This window comes from Microcaecilia unicolor, chromosome 1 (assembly GCF_901765095.1).
Source record: "Microcaecilia unicolor chromosome 1, aMicUni1.1, whole genome shotgun sequence".
Taxonomy (NCBI): Eukaryota; Metazoa; Chordata; class Amphibia; order Gymnophiona; family Siphonopidae; genus Microcaecilia; species Microcaecilia unicolor.
In genome coordinates this window covers 359,991,664-360,014,343 of record NC_044031.1, presented here as the reverse complement: position 1 = coordinate 360,014,343, position 22,680 = coordinate 359,991,664, and the positions used below count along the sequence as shown (strand labels likewise).

Sequence of the window (22,680 nt, the reverse complement as noted above, 5' to 3'; positions counted from 1 at the left end):
TTTCAAGTTAAAATTTTATTGGGTTAGAATTCCAGGAATGTCTCAGGTATTTAGTGCTAGGCCAACATTTCCAATTTCAAAGGTCACTGAGTTGGCCTTGGCACTACAGACATTGCTGCCATGACTGGGTCATAGCTTAGGAAGGAGGGAATTTTGGTTTATCCTAGAGGCCTGCTGAATTTCGGTTTCGATTTGGCCAAGCTTCTGTTTCAGCTGAAAATGCAAGCGCATTTGCAGCTGAAACCGAAACTCCCCATGCCCACTCTATTCTGATCTCCCTGGGCCTCCCTTCAAATTAGAGGCCTTCACAGGAATCCTGCGGGAATACCCTCCAGGGTTGCGGACTTGATAGAAGCAGTTTTGTGGGGTTCCCCTGGGGGTGAAGCACTTCCTGCGGGGTTCCCATGGAAGTGTAAACTGCACCTGCGCCAGCCTCTCACAAAGTGCCACCTCCTCCTCCTCCCTACTTTAACAACACAGATGCAGAAAGTCTCCCATTAACCCTTTCTGTTCCCGGGCTGATGTGCAGGCCTCAGCTCTGACACAGGCATGTGCATTGTGTGCATGTGGCGACCTCTCGGCAAACATTGCCAGTGAATCCAAGCCGAGTCTTTTATATATGAGCACCAGAGTGTTCCAAGTTCCAGCTTCCGTTCCTTCCTTGCCTGCAGTGCTGTGGCTCGAATCCAGAGAGAGCCTGAGAGAGTTGACCGGAATTTTTTTTTTTTTAAGATACCATTAAATTCTTGCAGGAACAGGTAAGATTCCAGTGGGGACGGATTAGATTTCTGTCCCTGTGCAACTCTCTACTTCGAATCCCTGGTACTCAAGTCTAGTGGCCTCTTTCGGGTAGGTGTGATCCTGAGACACTATTGCCCCTACTGGCTCAATAGTAAAAATGATTGCAGCCTCAAAACACTCTTGCTGGAGGTCCTGGCAGCCATTTTGAGATAGTGCTAGTTCCAATCTCAAAATGACTGCTGTGACCGCCCACAACAGCCTTGCAAGACTGTCGCGGGAAGTCATGGCAGCCATTTTGACTAAAGCCAAGTGGGGGGGCAAGAGTGACTCGGGATTGGTCCTGCCCCAAAGAAGCCACTAGACCATCAAGGCTTTGAAGGTAGGCTTGGGGAGGGCCTATGAGTGTGGGGGGGGGGGGTATGATGTATAGGAGGCCTGGGGGGGGTATCTAAGCTTTATGTGAGAAGGGGGCAGGGGGGGCAACGGTTTGGCTTCGGTTCTGGCTGAAACTGAGCAGCGAATTTCGGCAACAGATTCAATTTCGGCTGACTCCAACTGTTATATTTTCGGTTGTCCTCTAGTTTACCCCTATCTTGATGACTGGCTGACCTAGGGGAAGTTGGATATGAAGAGCAGGCAGTCAGTGGTCTTAAGGAACTAGGATGGATTGTGCACAGGTCTAAGAACAGACTAGGGTCCAAGTTGGAACCAGAATAGGGGTGTAGTTTGACAAAGGTCAAGCCAAGTTATTCCTGCAAGATCACAAATAGACATGCCAGCCCTGTCCACTTGATGATGCATGAAAATGTTGATTTCTTTGTTGTCTGGGGCCCGTACCATCCCGAGTGAGTGGGTTATAGCATCCTAGCAGCAGATAGAGAAGTACAAGAAAAACTGATCTCTTCCAGTGAATTTGCAGGTATAAACTGCTAGTGCTCAGTGAAAACTCCAGTATTTCCTCTTCATCTAGCATATGATAAGTTGTTCAGGGTGGTCCTGGTCCCTGGTCTGTAGGGCTTAACGGTCACTCCCAGTCACGCTTTCTAGCAGCCACTGGGTGAGGCATAGCTCAGCCCCATAGGGCCCTGCCGGAGGGAAGAGGAGTGAGTCCCCATAAACCCTGGTGTTTTTTTCTCCCTGGGCTCCCCTTTGCTCCCAGGCAGTTTAATTAAAAAAAAAAAACACACACACACATATTTAAGAACAGGGAGACAGTGGAGATGCCAGAGCCCTTGGCCGATATTGGCCAAGTGCAGAGGCAGGCTAAACCCCTCAGCCACATGGCTGGGAATGCCTGCTTGCAGGCAGTGTGCTGTTCTCATGAGCCAGAAGCTGTGTACAGCTGCCAGTTCTGTCTGCCTTTCCTGTGACAGGCTGTTTCTGACTTTGGAAACGGTCCTAGGAGAGAGGAAGTCTGAGGGTCCATTCAAGCTGTTGTTCAGCTTCCCAACATGGAAACACTGGGACACTTAGTTCCAGTGTCTTCAGTAGTAGTGGCGGCCATCTTGCCTTTTACTTCTGTTTTTTCTCCTGCAGTTTCTCTGTATCTGGACTTCTCTCAACCACCGTTGGAGGGTGGGGGTGGGGTTCTCTCCCACCCACAGGGCCCGATTGCAGAGAGAGTTCCGATGGTCCTAGACCCTGTTGGCTCCGGAGCTTGACTCGGATGGTCATAAAAGGGGGGAGGGGGTCCTTGTGTTTGGGGCCAAGCAGCGCATGGTGAATCAGGTTGCCACAGGGACACCAGGTGACTTGTATTGGTCTCCAGAGGATCTCTCGAACTGGCGTACCCACAGTGGGTGTTTGTAATAACTGTTTTAGTCTGCTATTGAGCAGACATGGGGAACCCGCAACTGCTTGCCCCAGGATTGGTAGCATGGGATATGGCTTCTAGTTGGTTTTCTGCTAGGTACTTGTGACATGGCTTGTCCACTGTTTGGAAAACAGGATACTGGTCTACATGGACCATTGGTCTGACCCAGTACGGCTACTCTTATGTAAATTGCAATGGCTTACTAAGGACTTGCTGGCACCTGGGATTTTATTCCCCCCCCCCCCCCCCCCCAAAAAAAAAAAAAAAAAAAAAATTTTAGTGTGGCAATTTTTGTTTGTTTTTTGTAACACTACCCAGCATTTGTTTTGCTTCTGCACCATGATTCAGCTCTCTATGTAAGCTTGAGCCACATTGTGCAAGAAGCTTGGAAGTCTCGCAGCACTTGAAGCTTCAAGACAGCCTGAATTTCCTGGGAGAGTGGGTGAATGCTGGGGGGGGGGGGGGGGGTTGAGAGAGTGGGTGAATGCTGGCGAGGGTTTTGAGTGAGAGAGAGAGTGGGTGAATGCTGGAGGAGGATGAGAGCGTGGGTGGATGCTGGGGGGGGGGGGGGGTTGACAGAGTGGGTGGATGCTGATGCTTCTGCACCATGATTCAGCTCTCTATGTAAGCTTGAGCCACATTGTGCAAGAAGCTTGGAAGTCTCGCAGCACTTGAAGCTTCAAGACAGCCTGAATTTCCTGGGAGAGTGGGTGAATGCTGGGGGGGGGGGGGGGGGGGGGTTGAGAGAGTGGGTGAATGCTGGCGAGGGTTTTGAGTGAGAGAGAGAGTGGGTGAATGCTGGAGGAGGATGAGAGCGTGGGTGGATGCTGGGGGGGGGGTTGACAGAGTGGGTGGATGCTGGGCGGGGGTTGAGAGAGTGGGTGAATGCTGGTGAGTGTTTTGAGTGGGTGAATGCTGGCGGAGTTTGAGAGAGAGTGAGTGGGTGAATGCTGGCGAGGGGTTGAGAGAGTGGGTGGGTGAAGGCTGGGGGGCGAGGTTGAGGGAGTGGATGAAGGCTAGGGGGCAGGGTTGAGAGAGAGGGAGTGGGTGAATGTTGGCAGGGGGTTGAGAGAGAGTGGGTGGGTGAAGGCCGGGGGGCGAGGTTGAGGGAGTGGATGAAGGTTAGGGGGCAGGGTTGAGAGAGAGGGAGTGGGTGAAGGCTGGGGGAGCGAGGTTGAGAGAGAGAGGGGGGGAGAGAGAATGGATGAAGGCTGCGGGGCGAGGTTGAGAGAGGGGGTGATGGCTGGGGGGCAGCGGTGAAGGCTGGGGGAGAGAGGTTGAGAGAGTGGATGAAGGTGGGGGGGCAAGGTTGAGAGAGAGTGGATGAAGGCTGGGGGGGCGGGGTTGTGAGAGAGAGAGCGACAGTGGGGCGGGGTTCAGAGAGACTGGTATGGACCCAGGTTTTGGTGACATATGAAATGAGGCAATTATCTTATGCAACTATCTAGACGGTGCTTTCACACAGCTGACAGCATGCTTTGGAAAGGGAGAGGATAGGCTTTTGCCAGTGATTTGCAGAGGCCCATAGGCACAAAATAGGAAAGAGCCATTAGTAAGCCTATTTAAAGAGATATTGATAATCTGGAATGGTCCCCCCCCTAGCATCACTGGGGACAATGTTGGAAGGATGGGGAGGGAGAAGCTGCTTCTTGTTAGATTTTGTGAAAATTTGTTGAGGCCTGCAGTCGCGTGTTATATGGCTGTATAGCTGTGAGGAGTTCTCTTGTTTTCTGAGGCCTTTGGTCTTCGCCAGAACCCCACTGCCAACCTCCTCCAATGGGGATCCTCTTTGGAGAGTTTGGCTGGATCCCCTACACATTTCCACTCCATAAAGCCCTGTCTCATGATTCTGACAGAGTGGGAGTCCCTAAATGGGGCCAGAACTCTGGATCGTTTATATCTCTTTGCCCCTGAGTAGGTGGAGTGGTACTAGAAGTACCCCAAGGTGAATGCACTGATCATGGTTGTGACTAAAAAGATGGCTTTCCCAGTTTAGGGTGGTTTTGCCCTTAGAGAACTCCTCAAGAAGCAGGTGGAGCAGCAGCGTAGGATGAAGTTCTTCAGGGCAGCTAGTGTTTAGGTCGTCATCTGTGAGGGATACATAGCCAGAGCCATGTTGCATTGGTTACAACGGCTGACAGTCTCCCCTCCCCCCCCCCCCCCCCCAAAGTCTCTTGGCTAGAATTGGGCTTGGCCTTCTTGGTCATCGTCCTCTATGATCTGGTGCGTCTATCCTCACGAGGGATGGACGAGGGAATAATAGACTATTTCTAGGATGGGCGGGACAAATTGCTTGTTCTTTTGGCCACTGTCCCTCCTCCTCATCCAGGTGCTTCTCTTTCTCCTTCTCCGGTGACAGAGTGCTGGGCTCGATGGACCCTTGGTCTGTCCCAGCATGGCGATGCTTATGTACTTATGTAATCTGTATCCTCCTTGATGATGGGGCGCCACTGGCTGTGGCTGCTCCATTGGGCTGAGGAAGCTGCTTTTATGAAGCTTCTCAGTCCGTTTTTCCTTTCTAATTATCTTTGGTCTCTTCTGAGGGTCATGGAAGAGTCAGGCGGCTTCCAATACCTCTGTTGCTAGTGGATTAAGGCCACCTACTTTGTAGGAATCAGAGTGCTGCCTGGGTTGAGGGCTTATGCAACTTGGGCGGCCTCTCCAGAGGTGAATTGCCGAGTCGCAGGAAGGTTGTTGCTCCATTCATTTTTGAAGTATTACAGGTTAGGCTGCTGGCCACAGCCAGCTCGCACTTGGCATATTTGTCATTCATGGGGCATTGTAATCACCCGTCTATTGAGTCTGCTTGGACACATCCCACTAGTTCAGGACAGCTCAGCCCCAGATGACAAGGAAGGTGAAATTGTGTTATATTAGATAATTCCTTTTCCTTTAGTCAGACCATACCATCTGAAGACCCACCTTCGGAAGACTAAAGCCTGGGGCGTCTCGAGGTGCTCTGCTCTTTCCTATTCAGTTTAAGAAAAAGAATTGAATTGAATTGCAAATACAGTGTAGTGAGTATCACGCAGGTGGTGCTTGATAATCATTGCAGCTGCAGTGATTGATGAAGCATGGGTGTGTTACATAGGGACTTTTTTACTGCTTTGGCAGATGTATACTGGAGTTTTCAATTGAGCACCAGCAAGTTATACTGGTGAGCTCCCTGGAAGAGGGCACTTTTTTTCTCTACCTCCATCTGCTAGTAGAAGGGGATAACACCTACTTAATCAGTACGGTATGGCCCAACTGAAAGAAAAATTAACGGGTATGGAATTCTTCTGTCCTCACAATGTTTGACATAGAGCTAAACTAGTATTAAGATCACCAGAGAAAGATTCAAAACTCTTGATCCAATAGTTCTTTAATGCAGTTAATCAAAACAAAAAGAAAACCAATCACTATTGAGATGAATTGGAAATAAGTCACTCCCTCAGACAGGAGAGGCTGGGGATTCAGCTATACAAGCTAGCTGGAGAAGTTGTAATACTTTAAATATGGTAAAAACACAATGATATTGCAGGGATTTGAAAAGGCTGAAAGCAGCAAAATTACAAGAGTACACCAACTGAACATTCTATCTTCACAGACATTGTGGGAGGGGGGCAGGCTCCTTACCTGGCATGCTTGAAGACAAAGCATTCCAATAAGGATAGCCCAGCCTAGGCACCCCAGTGCTGTGCTCTTAGCACCAATTCTGTAACAGCTTCTTGGTACCAATATTCCATTGTAGAATACTAGCGAGTGGAGGAGTGGCCTGGTTAGAGCACCGGTCTTGCAATCCAGAGGTGGCTGGTTCAAATCCCACTTCTACTCCTTGTGATCTTGGGCAAGTCACTTAACCCTCCGTTCCCTCAGGTACAAACTTAGATTGTGAGCCCTCCTGGGACGGAGAAATATCCAGTGTATCTGAATGTAACTCACCTTGAGCTACTACTGAAAAAGGTGTGAGCAAAATGCAAATAAATAAATAGCATAAGGTCAGTATTGGAACACTCTTACGCCATATCAATGGCAGGCGTATTTGGTGCGCCTAGGTGCATCAAATGTTGCATATAGTTTATAGTGTTCTATAAACTATGTGTGTAACTAGCAGACACACTCATGGCTTGTCTATGCTCTGCCTATATGTACGCCCCCTTGCAGTTAGACACTATGGCACTTAGGCACTATCTTTATAGAATAGTGCCTAGTGCATGTAGGCACCTAACTACTACTTTATGGTGTCTTTGACACATATTAATGGCTTAGTTTTATAGAATTGTCAATTTATAGAATTGACAGTTTTATAGAATTTGTCAATGTTTATGGTTTCTGAAATTGCCTTTATTTTGTATATTAACTTAGATTATGTGGACAAGCCCTTAGAGAAACCTCTGAAGTTGGTGCTGAAAGTAGGAGGAAGCGAAGTCACAGAACTGTCTGGTTCAGGGCACGATTCAAGCTATTATGAAGACAGATCAGACTACGAGCAGCGGGAACGACACAAAGAAAAGAAGAAAAAAAAGAAAAAGAAGTCGGAGAAGGAGAAAGAGAAGCACCTGGATGAGGAGGAGAGAAAGAAAAGAAAGGTAAAGGTTCTATGAGACACTTCCTGTGTGAGAACATGATGATAAAAATCTTTATTTAAGGACTGGGTTCTTATCATAGAAGATATTTTGCTTAACTCGTGCTGGGTTTAGTTGTAGCTCAAGGCAAGATATATTCGGGTACAGTAGATATTTTCCTGTTCCAAGAGGGTTTACAATCTATGTACCTGAGGCAATGGAGAGTAAAGTGAGTTGCTTGAGGTCCAGGGAGCTGCAGTGGGATTTAAACTGGTCTTCCTTGATTCTCATCCTAATGATCTAACTGTTAGACTACTCCTCTCCTTGCCCATTTTTTTTTTTGTTTTATGATATTTTTCATTTTGTCTTAAAACAAGGTCTAGCCCAGTTTAAAAACCAGTGGTGAACAGAGTATGATAGGGAACCAGGAGAACAGGGTACATTTAAAAAAAATGTTTTTTTTCTGTTTTTAATAGTCCTATCTGCCAACTCTGTAGGTCCTTTTGTATTTTTATTCTTTCCAACACAGCAGAAATTGGAAGGAATTATCCAAAAGGAGTTGAGAAATGTCTTCATGTCTGGGGCCAATTTAACTCTCAGAAAAATTGATGGAATGGGGTAAAACTTGATTATTTGGGGGAAAAAACATTTTAAAAAAGCCCAGTGCATTTCTCTGGGGAGCAGGGAGTTCCAGCATTTGTAGCAAAGAAACTTTTTTATATAGTGAAATGTAACAGTTGAACCCTCTGAATCATTCAAACTTCTCTTCAGAGGAAAGAAGGATAACTGCATCCCTGTAACCTGTAGCACCAGTCTTCCAGGGTTGGTCCTGTACTGGTCTTTCAGGATCCAAGGAAAGGAAACTAATAGATATGAATAAATTCCACCTTGCTTTTCATCCTGCTGGACCAGGAGCGGAAGAAAAAATGGCTAAAGATGTAAATAAGTAGTAGTAGTAGTAAAGAGAGGTGACAAAACCTTTTTCAGATATATTGGAGAAAGGAGAAGAGATAGGAATGGAATTGCGAGACTGAAAGATAATGAGAATGGCTATGTGGAGAGTGATGAAGATAAAGCGAACGTGCTAAACAATTATTTCTCTTCGGTGTTCACGGAGGAAAATCCTGAAGAAGGATGGCGGTTAGCTGCCCAGGGAATGATTGGAATGGAGTGGATACTGTGCCGTTTACGGAAGAAAGAGTTTATAAACAGCTGGAGAATCTGAAGGTGGACAAAGCTATGGGGCCAGATAGGATACATCCCAGGATACTGAAGGAGCTCAGAGAGGTCCTGGCGGGACCTCTTAAAGATATTTAATAGATCTTTAGAGACGGGAGAGGTTCTGCGAGATTGGAGGTGAGCGGATGTGGTCCCTCTACACAAAAGTGGAGACAGGGAAGAAGTGGGAAACTACAGACTGGTAAGTCTCACGTCGGTGGTAAGAAAAATAATGGAATCGCTGCTGAAAGAAAGGATAGTTAACTTTCTAGAATCTGACGGGTTACAGAACCCAAGGCAACGTGGCTTTACCAAAGGAAAATCCTGCCAAACGAATCTTACTGACTTTTTTGACTGGGTGACCAAAGAACTGGATGAGGAACGTGTGCTAGATGTAATCTACTTGGACTTCAGCAAAGCCTTTGATACAGTCCCCCACAGAAGACTCGTGAATCAGCTGAAAGGGTTGAACTTAGGACCGAAAGTGGTGAACTGGATAAGAAACTGGTTGACCGACAGGTGGCAGAGGGTGGTGGTAAATGGAATCCGCTCAGAGGAAAGGAAGGTGAGCAGTGGAGTTCCTCAGGGGTCGGTGCTGGGGCCTATTCTGTTTAGTATATTTGTGGGAGATATTGCTGAAGGGTTGTAAGGAAAGGTGTGCCTTTTTGTGGATGACACGAAAATAGCCAATAGAGTGGATACCCTGGAGGGAGTAGAAACGATGAGAAGGGATCTCTGATCCTTCGAAGAATGGTCGAGGGTCTGGCAGTTAAAATTTAATCTCATACAAGGGGAAAACTAAATTAATTGAGAGTACAGATCCTGTATACTATATTACAAATGTACTCCTTATACTTTTTTTTTAATACGTTTATTTTTAATAACACATCACATTCATTAATAACCAATAAACCTTCTATACAGTCACTGGAACTCACTCATTCAACCCTTTCACTTCACCATCCCTTTCACTTGTTTAGAAAATATTTGCAATTGGTTAGGGGTAATAGGGTTATGTTGGGTAAATTTCAAACTCTTATACAGAATGTATCATGGCTGGATGGTGAAGTGAAAGGGTTGAATGAGCGAGTTCCAGTGACTGCATAGAAGATTTATTGGTTATTAATGAATGTGATGTGTTATTAAAAATATATTAAAAAAGTATAAGGAGTACATTTCTAATATAGTTAAAATTTAATGCCAAGAAGTGTAGAGTGATGCACTTGGGGTGCAGAAACCTAAAAGAGATACCGTTTAGGAGGGGAGAGATTAGTAACTTCGACTAAGGAGACCATGTCTGGTTTACTTAGATTGTAAGCTCTTTGAGCAGGGACTGTCTCTCTATGTCAAATGTTCACCGCTGCGTGCGTCTGGTAGCGCTATATAAATGCTATTAGTAGTAGTGTTGGTGTCTGAGGATCTAAAGGTGAAGAAACAATGCAACAAGGCGACGGCCGTGGTCAGAAGGATGCTAGGCTTCATAGAGAGGGGCATAACCAGCAAAAGAAAGGCGGTGTTGATGCCCCTCTACAAGTCGTTGATGAGGCCCCACTTGGAGTATTGTGTTCAGTTTTGGAGGCCGTATCTTGCTAAAGATGTAAAAAGACTGGAAGCGGTGCAAAGAAAAGCTACAAAAATGGTATGGGATTTGTGTTGCAAACCGCACGAGGAGAGACTTGCTGACCTGAACATGTATACCTTGGAGGAAAGGAGAAACAGGGGTGATATGATACAGACGTTCAAATATTTGAAAGGTGTTAATCTGCAAATGAACCTTTTTTGTAGACGGGAAGGCGGTAGAACTAGAGGACCTGAATTGAGGTTGAAGGGGGGCAGACTCAGGACTAATGTCATGAAGTATTTTTTAATGGAGAGGGTGGTAGATATGTGGAATGTCCTCCTGCGGGAGGTGATGGAGATGAAAACGGTAATGGAATTCAAACGTGTGGGATAAACACAAAGAATCCGGTTTAGAAGGAATGGTTCCATGGAATCTTAGTGGAGATTGGGTGGCGATATCGGTAATTGGGGAAACAAAACGGGAGCTGGGCAGACTTCTACGGTATATGCTCTGATCGTGACTGAATAGATATGGATGGGCTGGAGTGTAAATTTTAAGGGGCTTCGACGTTAGCTTCAGAACTTAGTACAAGAACAGTACTGGGCAGACTTCTGTGGTCTGTGCCCAGAGAAAGGCAAGGACAAATCAAACTCTGGTATATATATAAAGTAACGCATACTATGTAAAATGAATTTATCTTGTTGGGCAGACTGGATGGACCGTACAGGTCTTTATCTGCCGTCATTTGCTATGTTACTATCAGGCTTATTTTCAAAAGTGATCGCTGGCCATTTCCCGACATAAATCGGGAGATGGCCGGCGAAATCGGTATAATTGAAAGTGGCTTTTTTGACAGCATTGCCGCTTTCCCGTCACCTCACCGTCAAAAGTTCAAGGGGGCGTGTCGGCGGCGTAGCGAAGGCGGGCATGGGCGCGGCTACCAGATGGCTGGCTTTCGCGGATAATGGAAAAAAAAGCGGCGTTAAGCAGTATTTCGCCGGGTTTACTTGGTCCTTTTATTTTCACTACCAAGCCTCAAAAAGATGCCCCAACTGACCAGATAACCACTGGAGGGAATGGGGGATGACCTCCCCCGTACTCCCCCAGTGGTCACCAACCCCCTCCCACATTAAAAAAATACAAATCAAAACCTTTTTTTTTTTTTTTAAAATTCTTTATTTATCATTTTAATATTCATAATATACTTATGAGTGATAATACACCAAACAGAAATTAAACATTCAAGTAAAATAAACAGATATTCAATCCATAGTATTATTCCTAACTAACGACCACAAGTTAAGGTAATCGATCCAAGACATAGAAATAAATTCCCATACTTAAACATTAACCAGACAAAAAGAATTAAATAAAAAAGAACAGCTTAATTCCGAGCGGCTAACTCTAATATGCTATACAGTATTGCATATGTGACTAAACTTGTACATCAACCTCTTCTCTGCTTAATAGAAAATCTTCCAATTGTTTTGGGTCAAAAAATTGAAATTGCTTAGACTGAAATTTTATTCTACACACACATGGAAATCTTAAAAGAAAATCTGCGCCTATAGCAATTACTCGGGGACGTAAGGATAAAAAACTCTTACGTCTCTGTTGAGTCTCACGAGCCAAATCAGGAAAAACTCTAATTTTCGAACCCAAAACCTGAGAGTCCAAATGTCTCAGAGAGAGTCTAAGGACAGCATCCTTGTCCATCTCCATTGCAAAAGTTGCCAAAAGTGTAGTTCTTTGAGTAATAACCTCAAGGGAGGATTCCAGGAATGCTGTGAGATTCAGTGCATCTTGTTGTGAATTACCTTATAGTTTCCCATCAGTTTGAATATAGTAAGCACGAGTTATAGGCGGCAGAGAATTCTCCGGCATTCCCAGAATTTCCATTAGATATTTTCTAAGCATTTGGATTGGTACCACCAGAGGAGACCTAGGAAAATTTATAAACCGCAAAGTTAATCTTTTAGATTGATTTTCCAGGTACTCCAAGCGTCGCAAAGTATAGTTTCTGTCTTTAATTAAGGATTGTCCCACAAGATCCAATTTTTCAGTTTTTTCTGACAGCCTCTTAACTTCAGAAGCTTGGAGAACACTTGTCTGTATCTGATTCAATGCAGTCTCTGAAAGAATTTTAATAGTCTCCATGTTTTTCAAAATCAAGTTTTGTAAAGCAGATTGGGTGGATGAGGTTAAGTCCCACAGTGACTCCAATGTCACTACAGCAGGTTTCTCTAACTTTCCCACTAAAAAGTCCGGGAGAGGGGCCTTAGAAGATTGTTCCAGGGTACTCACTGTTTTCTCCAAACTTTGAGCAGTTGTTAATCCTGGTTCAGCTTGGGCTCCAGTTGTCAGCTCTTGCAGGCTCCCTCCCTGTTCACCTGGTCCCCGTCGAGAGGCCATGGCGCCAGGGCTTGCAGTGAAAGCTTCCCTTCCGGGCTGTGGGGGTGCTGCACGCTCGACAAGGCTCAAGGAAGCCCCGTCTACACTGCCGTCTAGCGTCAAAGCGCCAGCACCAGCAGACTGAGTCGACGCCAGCTCAGGACCGGATCCTGCCCGAAAATGTTCCAGCGTCGTCTGGCGCGATTGCGGCATTCTGCCCGAGACAAGGGGAGCCTCTCGGACTCTGCCTCTCCTCTTACCCGTCAGAAATCGGGGAAGGTTCGCGCAAGATTAGCCTGAGAGCAAGATCTGAGCGTGTCCGTTTAGTCTGTTCAAACAGTCGCCATCTTGGAAGGCGCTGTGATTCCAAATCAAAACCTTTTTTTACCAGCCTGTATGCCAGCCTCAAATGTCATACCCAGCTCCCTGACAGCAGTATGCAGGTCCCTGGAGCAGTTTTTAATGGGTGCAGTGCACTTCAGGCAGGCAGATCAAGGTCCATCCCCCCCCCCCCCCCCACCTGTTACACTTGTGGTGGTAAATGTTAAGCCCTCCAAACCCCCCCCCCCCCCCAAACCCACTCTTCCCACATGTAGGTTCCCCCCTTCACCCATAAAGGCTATGGTAATGGTGTAGAGTTGTGGGGAGTGGGTTTGGGGGGATTTGGGGGGGCTCAGCACCCAAGGTAAGGGAGCTATGCACCTGGGAGCTTTTTTTGGAATTTTTTTAATATTGTTAGAAATGCCCCCTAGGGTGCCCGGTTAGTGTCCTGGCATGTGAGGGGGACCAGTGCACTAGAAATGCTGGCTCCTCCCATGACCAAATGCTTTGGATTTCGCCGGGTTTGAGATGGCCGGCATTTTTTTCCATTATCGCTGAAAAACAAAAACGGCAATCTCAAACCCAGCGAACTCTGCCATTTGGCCGGGCTAAACCGTATTATCGAAGAAAAAGATGGCCGGCCATCTTTTTCGATAATACGGTTCCGGCCAGCTGTTGCGCCGCTGCCAAAATAGGCAACGTTCGATTATGCCCCTCTTAAGTTACCAGCCTAGATGAATGGAATGTACAAAAACAGACCTCTAAGGGGTGGGGAAAGATAAGGCCTTTGTAACATAGTTCTGACAAAGGAATTCACCTCTTGGCTAGACCATTATTCTTGTAATGCTTCACAAAGGAGTGCAGCGACTCTCAGCTGACAAATATCTTCTAGAGACACAGCTCAGGCTTATACCTAGGATGTCACCTGTGCCCTTGTAGAATGAGCCTTTTGAGACCACTTTACCCTGACCTTTGTAAGAGGACTTAATAGCTGACTTAAAAACACCTCTCTGTGGAGGGCTTAGATGCCACTTCTTCCTTTATTTGCCCATTGGAGAGCACAAAGTCTATTAGACCTGCAGGAAGGATTAATCACTGCAGCTAGACTCTAAAGACACCCAGCTTGTGAATATTAGGTGAGGATCCACAGCTCTGTCTCCTCAAGAAGGCTGGAAGGGAGACCACCTGATTGACATGGACGGGGGGAGACCACCTGATTGACATGGAAGGGGGAAACTATCTTTGATAAGAATGAAGGCACTATCCTGACTTGACACATCGTCTTCCAAGAAGGCTAGTTATAGGTCTTTACAAGATAAGGCCTGGAGCTTGGAATGACAGGAGACAAATAACCCTTGTTCTGCATATGCCCCCTTTCAAGGGCCATGCTGTAAGGCAAAAAGGGATCTGTGTCTTCCATCAATACTGGACCCTGAAGAAGAAAACCTTGCCTCTGAGGTAACTAAAGTGGGAGCACCAAGAGTAGCTGAAGATGCACGTTCTTGGGGCAGCAAGACCAATCTGTTGCCACCAGAATTGAGAGGTAAGGCTGTATAGATGCCCTCTGGATGACCCTGACAGCCAAGAGGCCAAGGAGGGAAACACATAAAGGGGCTCCTGCCTAAGCCAAAACTGCACCAGGGCATTGATTCCCACCAAGCCTGAATCTCTTCTGCAGCTGAAGAACTTTGCATATTTTGCATCCAAATCCATCCGATCAGAGTTTTGGGAGTGCAGTGAAGGGCTCGACTCCCATTCCCCTGGCTCCATAGAGTTCTGTTCATGGAAATCTGCTTCAAGATTCTCTTCTCTAGCAATATGTGCCAAGATTTGCTATTAGGTAGCACACCATCCAGCTGTACAGCCAGGTGGCTTCCAAAGCCACCTCCATACTTTTGAGTTCCTCCTTTCTTGTTGAGGTACACCACCACTATGGCATTGTTGGACATCACCCAAACTGCTTTCCTTTGGACTAATGGAAGGAATTTCCGAAAGAGCCAAGTAAATGACTCTTGTTTCCGTGAGTTTATGGATTGAACCCTGCCAATTTGACCAACAGCCCTTTACGGCTGAGGCCGATTCTGTTCAGTATATTTGTGAGTGACATTGCTGAAGGGTTAGAAGGTAAAGTTTGCCTTTTTGCGGACGATACTAAGATTTGCAACACAGTGGACACCAGGGAGGGAGTGGAAAACATGAAAAAGGATCTGCGGAAGCTAGAAGAATGATCTAAGGTTTGGCAATTAAAATTCAATGCGAAGAAATGCAAAGTGATGCACTTAGGGAGTAGAAATCCATGGGAGACGTATGTGTTAGGAGGGGAGAGTCTGATAGGTACGGACGGGGAGAGGGATCTTGGGGTGATAGTATCTGAGGATCTGAAGGCGACGAAACAGTGTGACAGGGCGGTGGCCGTAGCGAGAAGGTTGTTAGGCTGTATAGAGAGAGGTGTGACCAGCAGAAGAAAAGAAGAGGTTTTAATGCCCCTGTATAAGTCGTTGGTGAGACCCCACCTGGAGTATTGTGTTCAGTTTTGGAGGCCATATCTTGCTAAGGATGTAAAAAGAATTGAAGCGGTGCAAAGAAAAGCTATGAGAATGGTATGGGATTTGCGTTACAAGACGTATGATGAGAGACTTGCTGACCTGAACATGTGTACCCTGGAGGAAAGCAGAAACAGGGGTGATATGATACAGACGTTCAGATATTTGAAAGGTATTAATCCGCAAATGAACCTTTTCCGGAGATGGGAAGGCGGTAGAACTAGAGGACATGATATGAGATTGAAGGGGGGCAGACTCAAGAAAAATGTCAGGAAGTATTTTTTCACGGAGAGAGTGGTAGATACTTGGAATGCCCTCCCGCGGGAGGTGGTGGAGATGAAAACGGTAGCGGAATTCAAGCATGCGTGGGATAAAGGAATCCTGTTCAGAAGGAATGGATCCTCAGAAGCTTAGCTGAGATTGGGAGGCGGGGCTGGTGTTTGGTAGGCGGGGCTAGTGCTAGGCAAGACTTCTACGTTTTGTGCTCTGAAAATGGCAGATACAAATCAAGGTAAGATATGCACAAGAAGTAGCACATATGAGTTTATCTTGTTGGGCAGACTAGATGGACCGTGCAGGTTTTTTTCTGCCGTCATCTACTATGTTACTATTGAGGCATATTTTCAAAGCACTTAGCCTTCCAAAGTTCCATAGGTTTCTATGGAACTTTGGAAGGCTAAGTGCTTTGAAAATATGCCTCTATGTTACTAAAGAAAAGATTTCATAATGAACTCATGGGCGGACGCATTCCAACTAAAGAACGCAGAAAAAACAAAATGTCTCATCTTGTCTTCACAATATAATACAAACAATCCCAATACCATAAACACACCGGACTACATCCTCCTGGTCTCAGGCAGCTTAAAAATTCTGGGAGTCACAATCGACCGAAATCTCACACTTGAAGATCATGCGAAAAATACAGCAAAAAAAATGTTCTACTCAATGTGGAAACTTAAAAGAATCAAACCTTTCTTTCTAAGGGAAGTATTCCACAGCCTAGTACAATCAATGGTGCTAAGCCATCTAGACTACTACAATGCCATTTATGCTGGATGTAAAGAACAAATCATTAAAAAGCTTCAAACCGCTCAAAATACAGCAGCCAGACTCGTATTTGAGAAAGCGAAATACGAAAGCGCCAAACCCCTAAGAGAGAAACTACACTGGCTCCCACTAAAAGAACGAATTGCGTTCAAAGTTTGCACCCTGGTCCACAAAACTGTTCATGGGGAAGCCCCGACCTATATGTCAGACCTTATAGACTTGCCTACCACTAATGAATAAGCATAACCACTTCAATCTCTATGTCGAATATGGTCTCTCCATAGTCGATGACCTAAAGAATGATACAACCCAATTTCGTACTCAGGAACGTTCATGTATTACTATAATTTATTCTTCCTTAACATATATATGCACATGATCTGTTCACGTATGTTGTTACATGTATGTTACCATGTATGTATGCAACTTAACACATTACTATTTGTAATTCTGTTACCCGGAAATGGCAACCACCATCACGGCAAATGTAAGCCACATTGAGCCTGCAAATTGTTGGGAAAATGTGGGATACAAATGCTATAAATAAATAAAAATAAAAATACATTTTCAAATATTAAATTGTTGCTTATTAGAACAGAGCCTCAAATGTCCTGGCAAATGATTCTATAAGCTTGCTCCTGCAATAGAAAAAGCTTGATTGCATGTATCACCCAGATGACAAATAGGAACACACAATTCCATATCATCATGCTGATCAATCCATAGACTGGTGGGTTGTGTCCATCTACCAGCAGGTGGAGATAGAGAGCAATCCTTTTGCCTCCCTATATGTGGTCATGTGCTGCCGGAAACTCCTCAGTATGTTCTCTATCTCAGCAGGTGGTGGTCACACACAGCAGCAGCTCTGGCTAGGCCTCCAAGCCTAATTTTTAGGTTTTGTTGAGTGCCTGGGTTTGAGGGCTCTTCTTGAGCAAGTGCAAACCTGGTGGCGCCAGGTCCCTCCTTTTCTCCCCCCTCCCGCTGGCTCCGTTAAAAAAAAAATTTGGACGTCCTTAAGGGCGTTTATTTCGACGTTTATTTAAACGTTTATTGCAGCTACTCACTGGGACACCAGGTCGTTACAGCTCGGAGCGAGAAGCAGGTAATTTTTACCTTTTTATAGCGGGCAGGGGGTTCCCCGATTGATCTCCACGTGGCCTATGACGTCGGAGGGCGAGGGCGCGAAGAATCGCTCCCCGGACCGTGTGTGCGCTTCTAGCGGGGATGCGGGGGTTTTAAAGTCTGATTCGCCCTTGTTGGGTGTCAGTTTGGAGGCCGGTCAGTGTCCCGGGTCTTCCTCCGGCGCGGCGGTTTTTCCCGCCATAAACGCCCATCCCCCGCTGCTCGCCTCCGCCATCTTGGCCGGCCACTCTGCTCGGACGGCTTCTTCTTGGGCCGCCCTTGAGCTGGGAGACGTTCATGCCCTGGCCGCCCTTGATTTGGGTGACGGCAAAAAAGCGGCTAAAGTTAAGCGCCGTTCTTCCTGCGCGGCTCCTTCGCGGAGTGTCGCGCCGGACGCCATCTTGGATGCGCAGCATGTTGCTCCCCCGCTCTTGTGAGCGCCGGTTGAGGGTGCGTCTAGGGCTGTGGCCCAGGCTGCTGAAATTCACAGTCTGGGGGGTTTCTCCCCCGAGTTTATTTTGCTGCTGCATCAGGCCTTCCTTATGCAAAACGCTGCCCCTTTTCCCTTGTCCGATAACGGGGTTGAGGCCCCCGGAAGTAAACGCCCTCGGGTGGATTCCCAGGCCTTAGAGGACGCTGTTTCCTCTGATGTAGATGAGGGCAGCGTATCTGAGTTCTCCCAACGGTCCTTTGGGGATTCCTTGGAGGAGAAGGATTCCCGCTCGGATGGAGCGGATGACCCCTCTGCAGCGCGGATCTTTCGCTCAGAGGATTTGCCCAACCTGTTACTGCAGGCCATGAGCATTTTGAAGATTTCCTCGCCAGAGGACGTCTCTCCCTCAGCCCCTGTTGGCTCTGCCATTATGCTGGGGACGAAGCGCCCGCCTAGAACCTTCCACGTGCATGATGCCATGCACACCTTAATTTCGGCTCAATGGGATGTCCCGGAAGCGAGCCTCAAAGTGGCTAGGGCTATGTCCCGCCTCTATCCTTTGCCTGAAAGTGAACGTGAGGCCTTTATTTGGCCTACCGTGGATTCTTTAATCACTGCGGTGACTAAGAAAACGGCGTTGCCGGTGGAAGGTGGCACGGCACTAAAGGACGCCCAAGACAGAAGATTGGAAGCGGCTTTAAGGTCATCCTTCGAGGCGGCTGCCTTAAGTTTGCAGGCCTCAGTTTGCGGCTCCTATGTGGCCAGGGCGTGCCTGACGATGGTGCAGCGGGCTTCCCCCTCGGATCCTTCCTTGAGGGCTGACTGGCCGGCCCTGGAATCGGGCTTGGCTTATTTGGCAGACTTACTGTATGATGTCTTGAGAGTCTCGGCTAAAGGCATGGCTCAGACAGTCTCTGCGCGGCGCTGGCTTTGGCTGAAACATTGGTCTGCGGACCACGCCTCTAAGTCCCACCTGGCTAAGTTGCCTTTTAAAGGCAAGCTGCTCTTTGGGGTCGAGCTGGACAAAATCGTGACCGATCTCGGCACGTCTAAGGCAAGAGGTTACCAGAGGTCAGGGCTCGGGCCAGTGCTCGCCCCGGTATCTCCAGAGGACGGTTTCAGGAAGCCCGTCGTACCAGCCCGGGCAAGTCGGGCTCCTCTGCCCCCCTCTTCCTTCAAAAGGAACTTCTCCCCCAAGCAGCATTCCTTTCACAGAGACCGCCGTCCCGGAGGTACGCCCTTCGGTCCTCCCCCAGGGTCTCGTACCCAATGACGGGGTCCTGGTCCATGGCCCAGTGCAGATTGGAGGACGCCTGTCCTCGTTTCTGGGCGAGTGGACCAGAGTAACTTCAGACGCTTGGGTGCTGGAAGTCATCAGAGACGGCTACAAGTTAGAGTTCTGCCGACCCTTAAGAGACGGGTTTTGTACTCCTCTCCCTGCAAGTCTCCGGTCAAAGCTGTGGCAGTGCAGCAGACCTTGGACAACCTGATACGCCGGGTGCGGTCGTTCCGGTGCCAGAAATCGATTGGCAAGGGACGTACTCCTGTACTTTGTGGTACCAAAGAAATTGAGTTCTGTCGGCCTATCCTCGACCTCAAAGGGGTCAATCGGGCTTGAAAGTGCGGCACTTTCGCATGGGACTCTCCGCTCTGTGATAGCGGCAGTGAAGCAGGAGAGTTCTTGGCTTCCTTGGACATCAAGGAGGTACCTGCATATTCCATCTGGCTCCTCATCAACGCTTTCTGCGTTTTGCAGTCCCTGGGCCGACCACTCTTCAGTTCAGAGCCCTCCCTTTCGGGTGGCTACTGCTCCGCGGACCTTCTCCAAAGTAATGGTGGTCATCGCGGCCTTCCTGTGAAAGGAAGGAGACATCCTTATCTGGACGACTGGTTGATCCGAGCCCCCTCTTATGCAGAGTGCGGCAAAGCTGTGGACCGGGTGGTTGCTCTTTTGAGCTCCCTGGGGTGGATCATCAACTGGGAGAAGAGCCAGCTGCGCCCGACTCAGTCCCTGGAGTATCTGGGAGTTCGATTCGACACCCAAGTGGGCAGAGTGTTCCTGCCAGACAATCGGATTGTCAAACTTCAGGCTCAGGTGGACCAGTTCCTAGTAGCCTCTCCTCTTCGGGCTTGGGACTATGTGCAGCTGTTGGGCTCTATGACGGCCACGATGGAAGTAGTGCCCTGGGCCAGGGCTCATATGAGACCACTACAACTCTCTCTGCTGCAGCGCTGGACTCCGATGTCGGAGGATTATGCTGTGCGCCTTCCCTTGGACCCAGCAGTGCGCAAGGCGCTGAGCTGGTGGATGCAGACAGACAAGTTGTCTGCAGGAATGCCTCTGGTGACCCCGGAGTGGATTGTCGTCACGACGGACGCCTCTTTGTCGGGCTGGGGAGCCCACTGCTTGGGAAGGACAGCGCAGGGGCTCTGGTCTCCTGCAGAGGCAAAGTGGTCTATCAACCTCCTGGAACTCAGAGCCATTCGATTGGCGCTTTTGGAGTTCATCCCGGTACTGGCGTTGAAGCCAGTACGGGTCCTGTCGGACAATGCCACGGCTGTGGCCTATGTCAACCACCAGGGAGGTACCAAGAGCGCCCCTCTAGCCAAGGAGGCCATGAATCTATGCCAGTGGGCGGAAGCGAACCTGGAACAGCTGTCAGCGGCCCACATTGCCGGAGTCATGAATGTCAAGGCGGACTTTCTCAGTCGCCATACCTTGGAGCCCGGAGAGTGGCAGCTATCTGCTCAGGCGTTCTTGGACATCACGAAGCGCTGGGGCCAGCCGAGCCTAGATTTGATGGCGTCATCGGCCAATTGCCAAGTGCCGCGCTTTTTTAGCAGAGGACGGGACCCTCGATCCCTGGGAGTAGATGCTCTTCTCCAACAGTGGCCGACACAGGAGCTTCTCTATGTGTTCCCGCCCTGGCCCATGTTGGGCAGGGTGCTAGACCGGGTGGCAAAGCATCCGGGCCGGATAATCCTGGTGGGTCCGGACTGGCCCAGACGTCCCTGGTATGCGGACTTGATCAGGCTCTCAGTCGACGATCCTCTGTGGCTGCCAGTGGAGCAGGGCCTGTTACATCAGGGTCCCGTGGTGATGGAGGATCCCTCCCCCTTTGGGCTTACGGCCTGGCTATTGAGCGGCAGCGTCTGAGAAAGAAGGGCTTCTCAGACAAGGTCATCGCCACTATGCTGAGAGCGAGGAAGCGCTCTACTTCTACTGCTTACGCCAGGGTTTGGCATACCTTTGCAGCGTGGTGTGAAGCAGGCTCACTTTCTCCCTTCACTGCTCAAATTTCTTCAGTGTTGGCGTTCCTGCAAGAAGGTCTGGAGAAAGGCCTGTCGCTCAGTTCCCTTAAAGTCCAGGTAGCGGCTCTGGCTTGCTTCAGGGGCCGCCTGAAGGGTGCTTCCCTGGCTTCGCAGCCAGATGTGGTGCGCTTTCTCAAGGGAGTTAATCACCTGCGCCCTCCTCTGCACTCAGTGGTGCCTGCGTGGAATCTCAACCTGGTGCTAAGAGCCTTGCAGAAGCCGCCTTTTGAACCCTTGTCTAGGGCATCTCTGAAAGACCTGACGTTGAAAGCAGTCTTTTTGGTGGCTATCACTTCAGCCAGAAGAGTTTCCGAGCTCCAGGCACTCTCATATCAAGAGCCTTTTCTGCAGTTCACTGAGGCAGGAGTGACTATTCGCACAGTGCCTTCCTTCCTGCCCAAGATTGTTTCTCGCTTCCATGTGAATCAGCAGCTCTGTCTCCCTTCCTTTCGTAGGGAGGACTACCCAGAGGAATACTCTGCTCTCAAATATCTGGATGTGAGACGAGTCATCATCAGATACTTGGAAGTGACCAATGATTTCCGGAAATCGGATCATCTGTTTGTCCTGTTTGCAGGTCCTCGTAAGGGTCTGCAGGCTTCTAAGCCTACAGTGGCAAGATGGGTCAAGGAAGCCATTGCAGCGGCTTATGTGGCCTCGGGGAAGGTGCCGCCTATCCGGCTGAAGGCTCACTCCACTAGAGCTCAGGCGGCCTCGATGGCAGAGGCCGGGTCCGTCTCCTTGGAAGAGATTTGCAAGGCGACAACTTGGGCATCGGCCCATACCTTCTCCAGGCATTACCGCTTGGCTGTGGCTGCTCGGGCGGAGGCCCGGTTTGGAGCTTCAGTGTTGCGGTCAGGGATTTCAATGTCCCGCCCTGGGTGAGTACTGCTTCGGTACATCCCACCAGTCTATTGATTGATCAGCATGATGATATGGAAGGTAAAATTATGTATCATACCTGATAATTTTCTTTCCATTAATCATAGCTGATCAATCCATAGTCCCTCCCAGATATCTGTATTGTTTATATTCTGGTTGCATTTCAGGTTCAAGTTTAGTCTTCAGTTCCTGTTCAGGAGGACTTCGTGTTCAAGTTTTTCAATGGATTCTTCAAGAGTTGAGACGAATTTGTGTTACAGTGAGCTGCTGCATTCCTCTCCCCTCCGTTTTACGGGGCTGGATTGAGACATAAATTCTGCCGGCGCTCCCTCCCGCTTCGTGCGGCTGTAGGGCAGCTTTGTACCCCTCCCGCTTCGGCGGTGTTAGGGTCAGTCAGCTCCTCCCGCGGTTGCGGTTGCAGGATAAGCCAGATCCCCCCGCATCGGCGGGGTGGTGTCCCTCCCCCGCTCCGCGGGGATGAGCTGGACGGATTCCCCTCCCCCACTTGTGTGGGGATGAGCTGGGTTAATTCCCCTCCCCCGTTTCGGCGGTGGTGAGCTGGGCAGAGTGTCCGTTTGTGGGTGTAATTCTCTAAGTGCTGAGTCCTGCGGATGGAGCTTGGATATCGACATACTGAGGAGTTTCCAGCAGCACATGACCACATATAGGGAGGCAAAAGGATTGCTCTCTATCTCCACCTGCTGGTAGATGGACACAACCCACCAGTCTATGGATTGATCAGCTATGAT

The 22,680-nt window shown here is 48.4% G+C and overlaps 1 protein-coding gene across 3 annotated transcripts in view; it reads left to right on the top strand.

The window, feature by feature from the left end:
• The window catches only part of BRD9 (bromodomain containing 9), a 209,569-nt gene that overhangs the window by 4,213 nt on the left and 182,676 nt on the right, over positions 1–22,680 (top strand). For all 3 annotated transcript variants that reach the window (XM_030209763.1, XM_030209774.1, XM_030209755.1), the window contains exon 2: positions 6,902–7,125. In XM_030209763.1, coding sequence (XP_030065623.1) covers positions 6,902–7,125 — 224 coding nt within the window. The remainder of the gene's footprint in view (positions 1–6,901; positions 7,126–22,680) is intronic.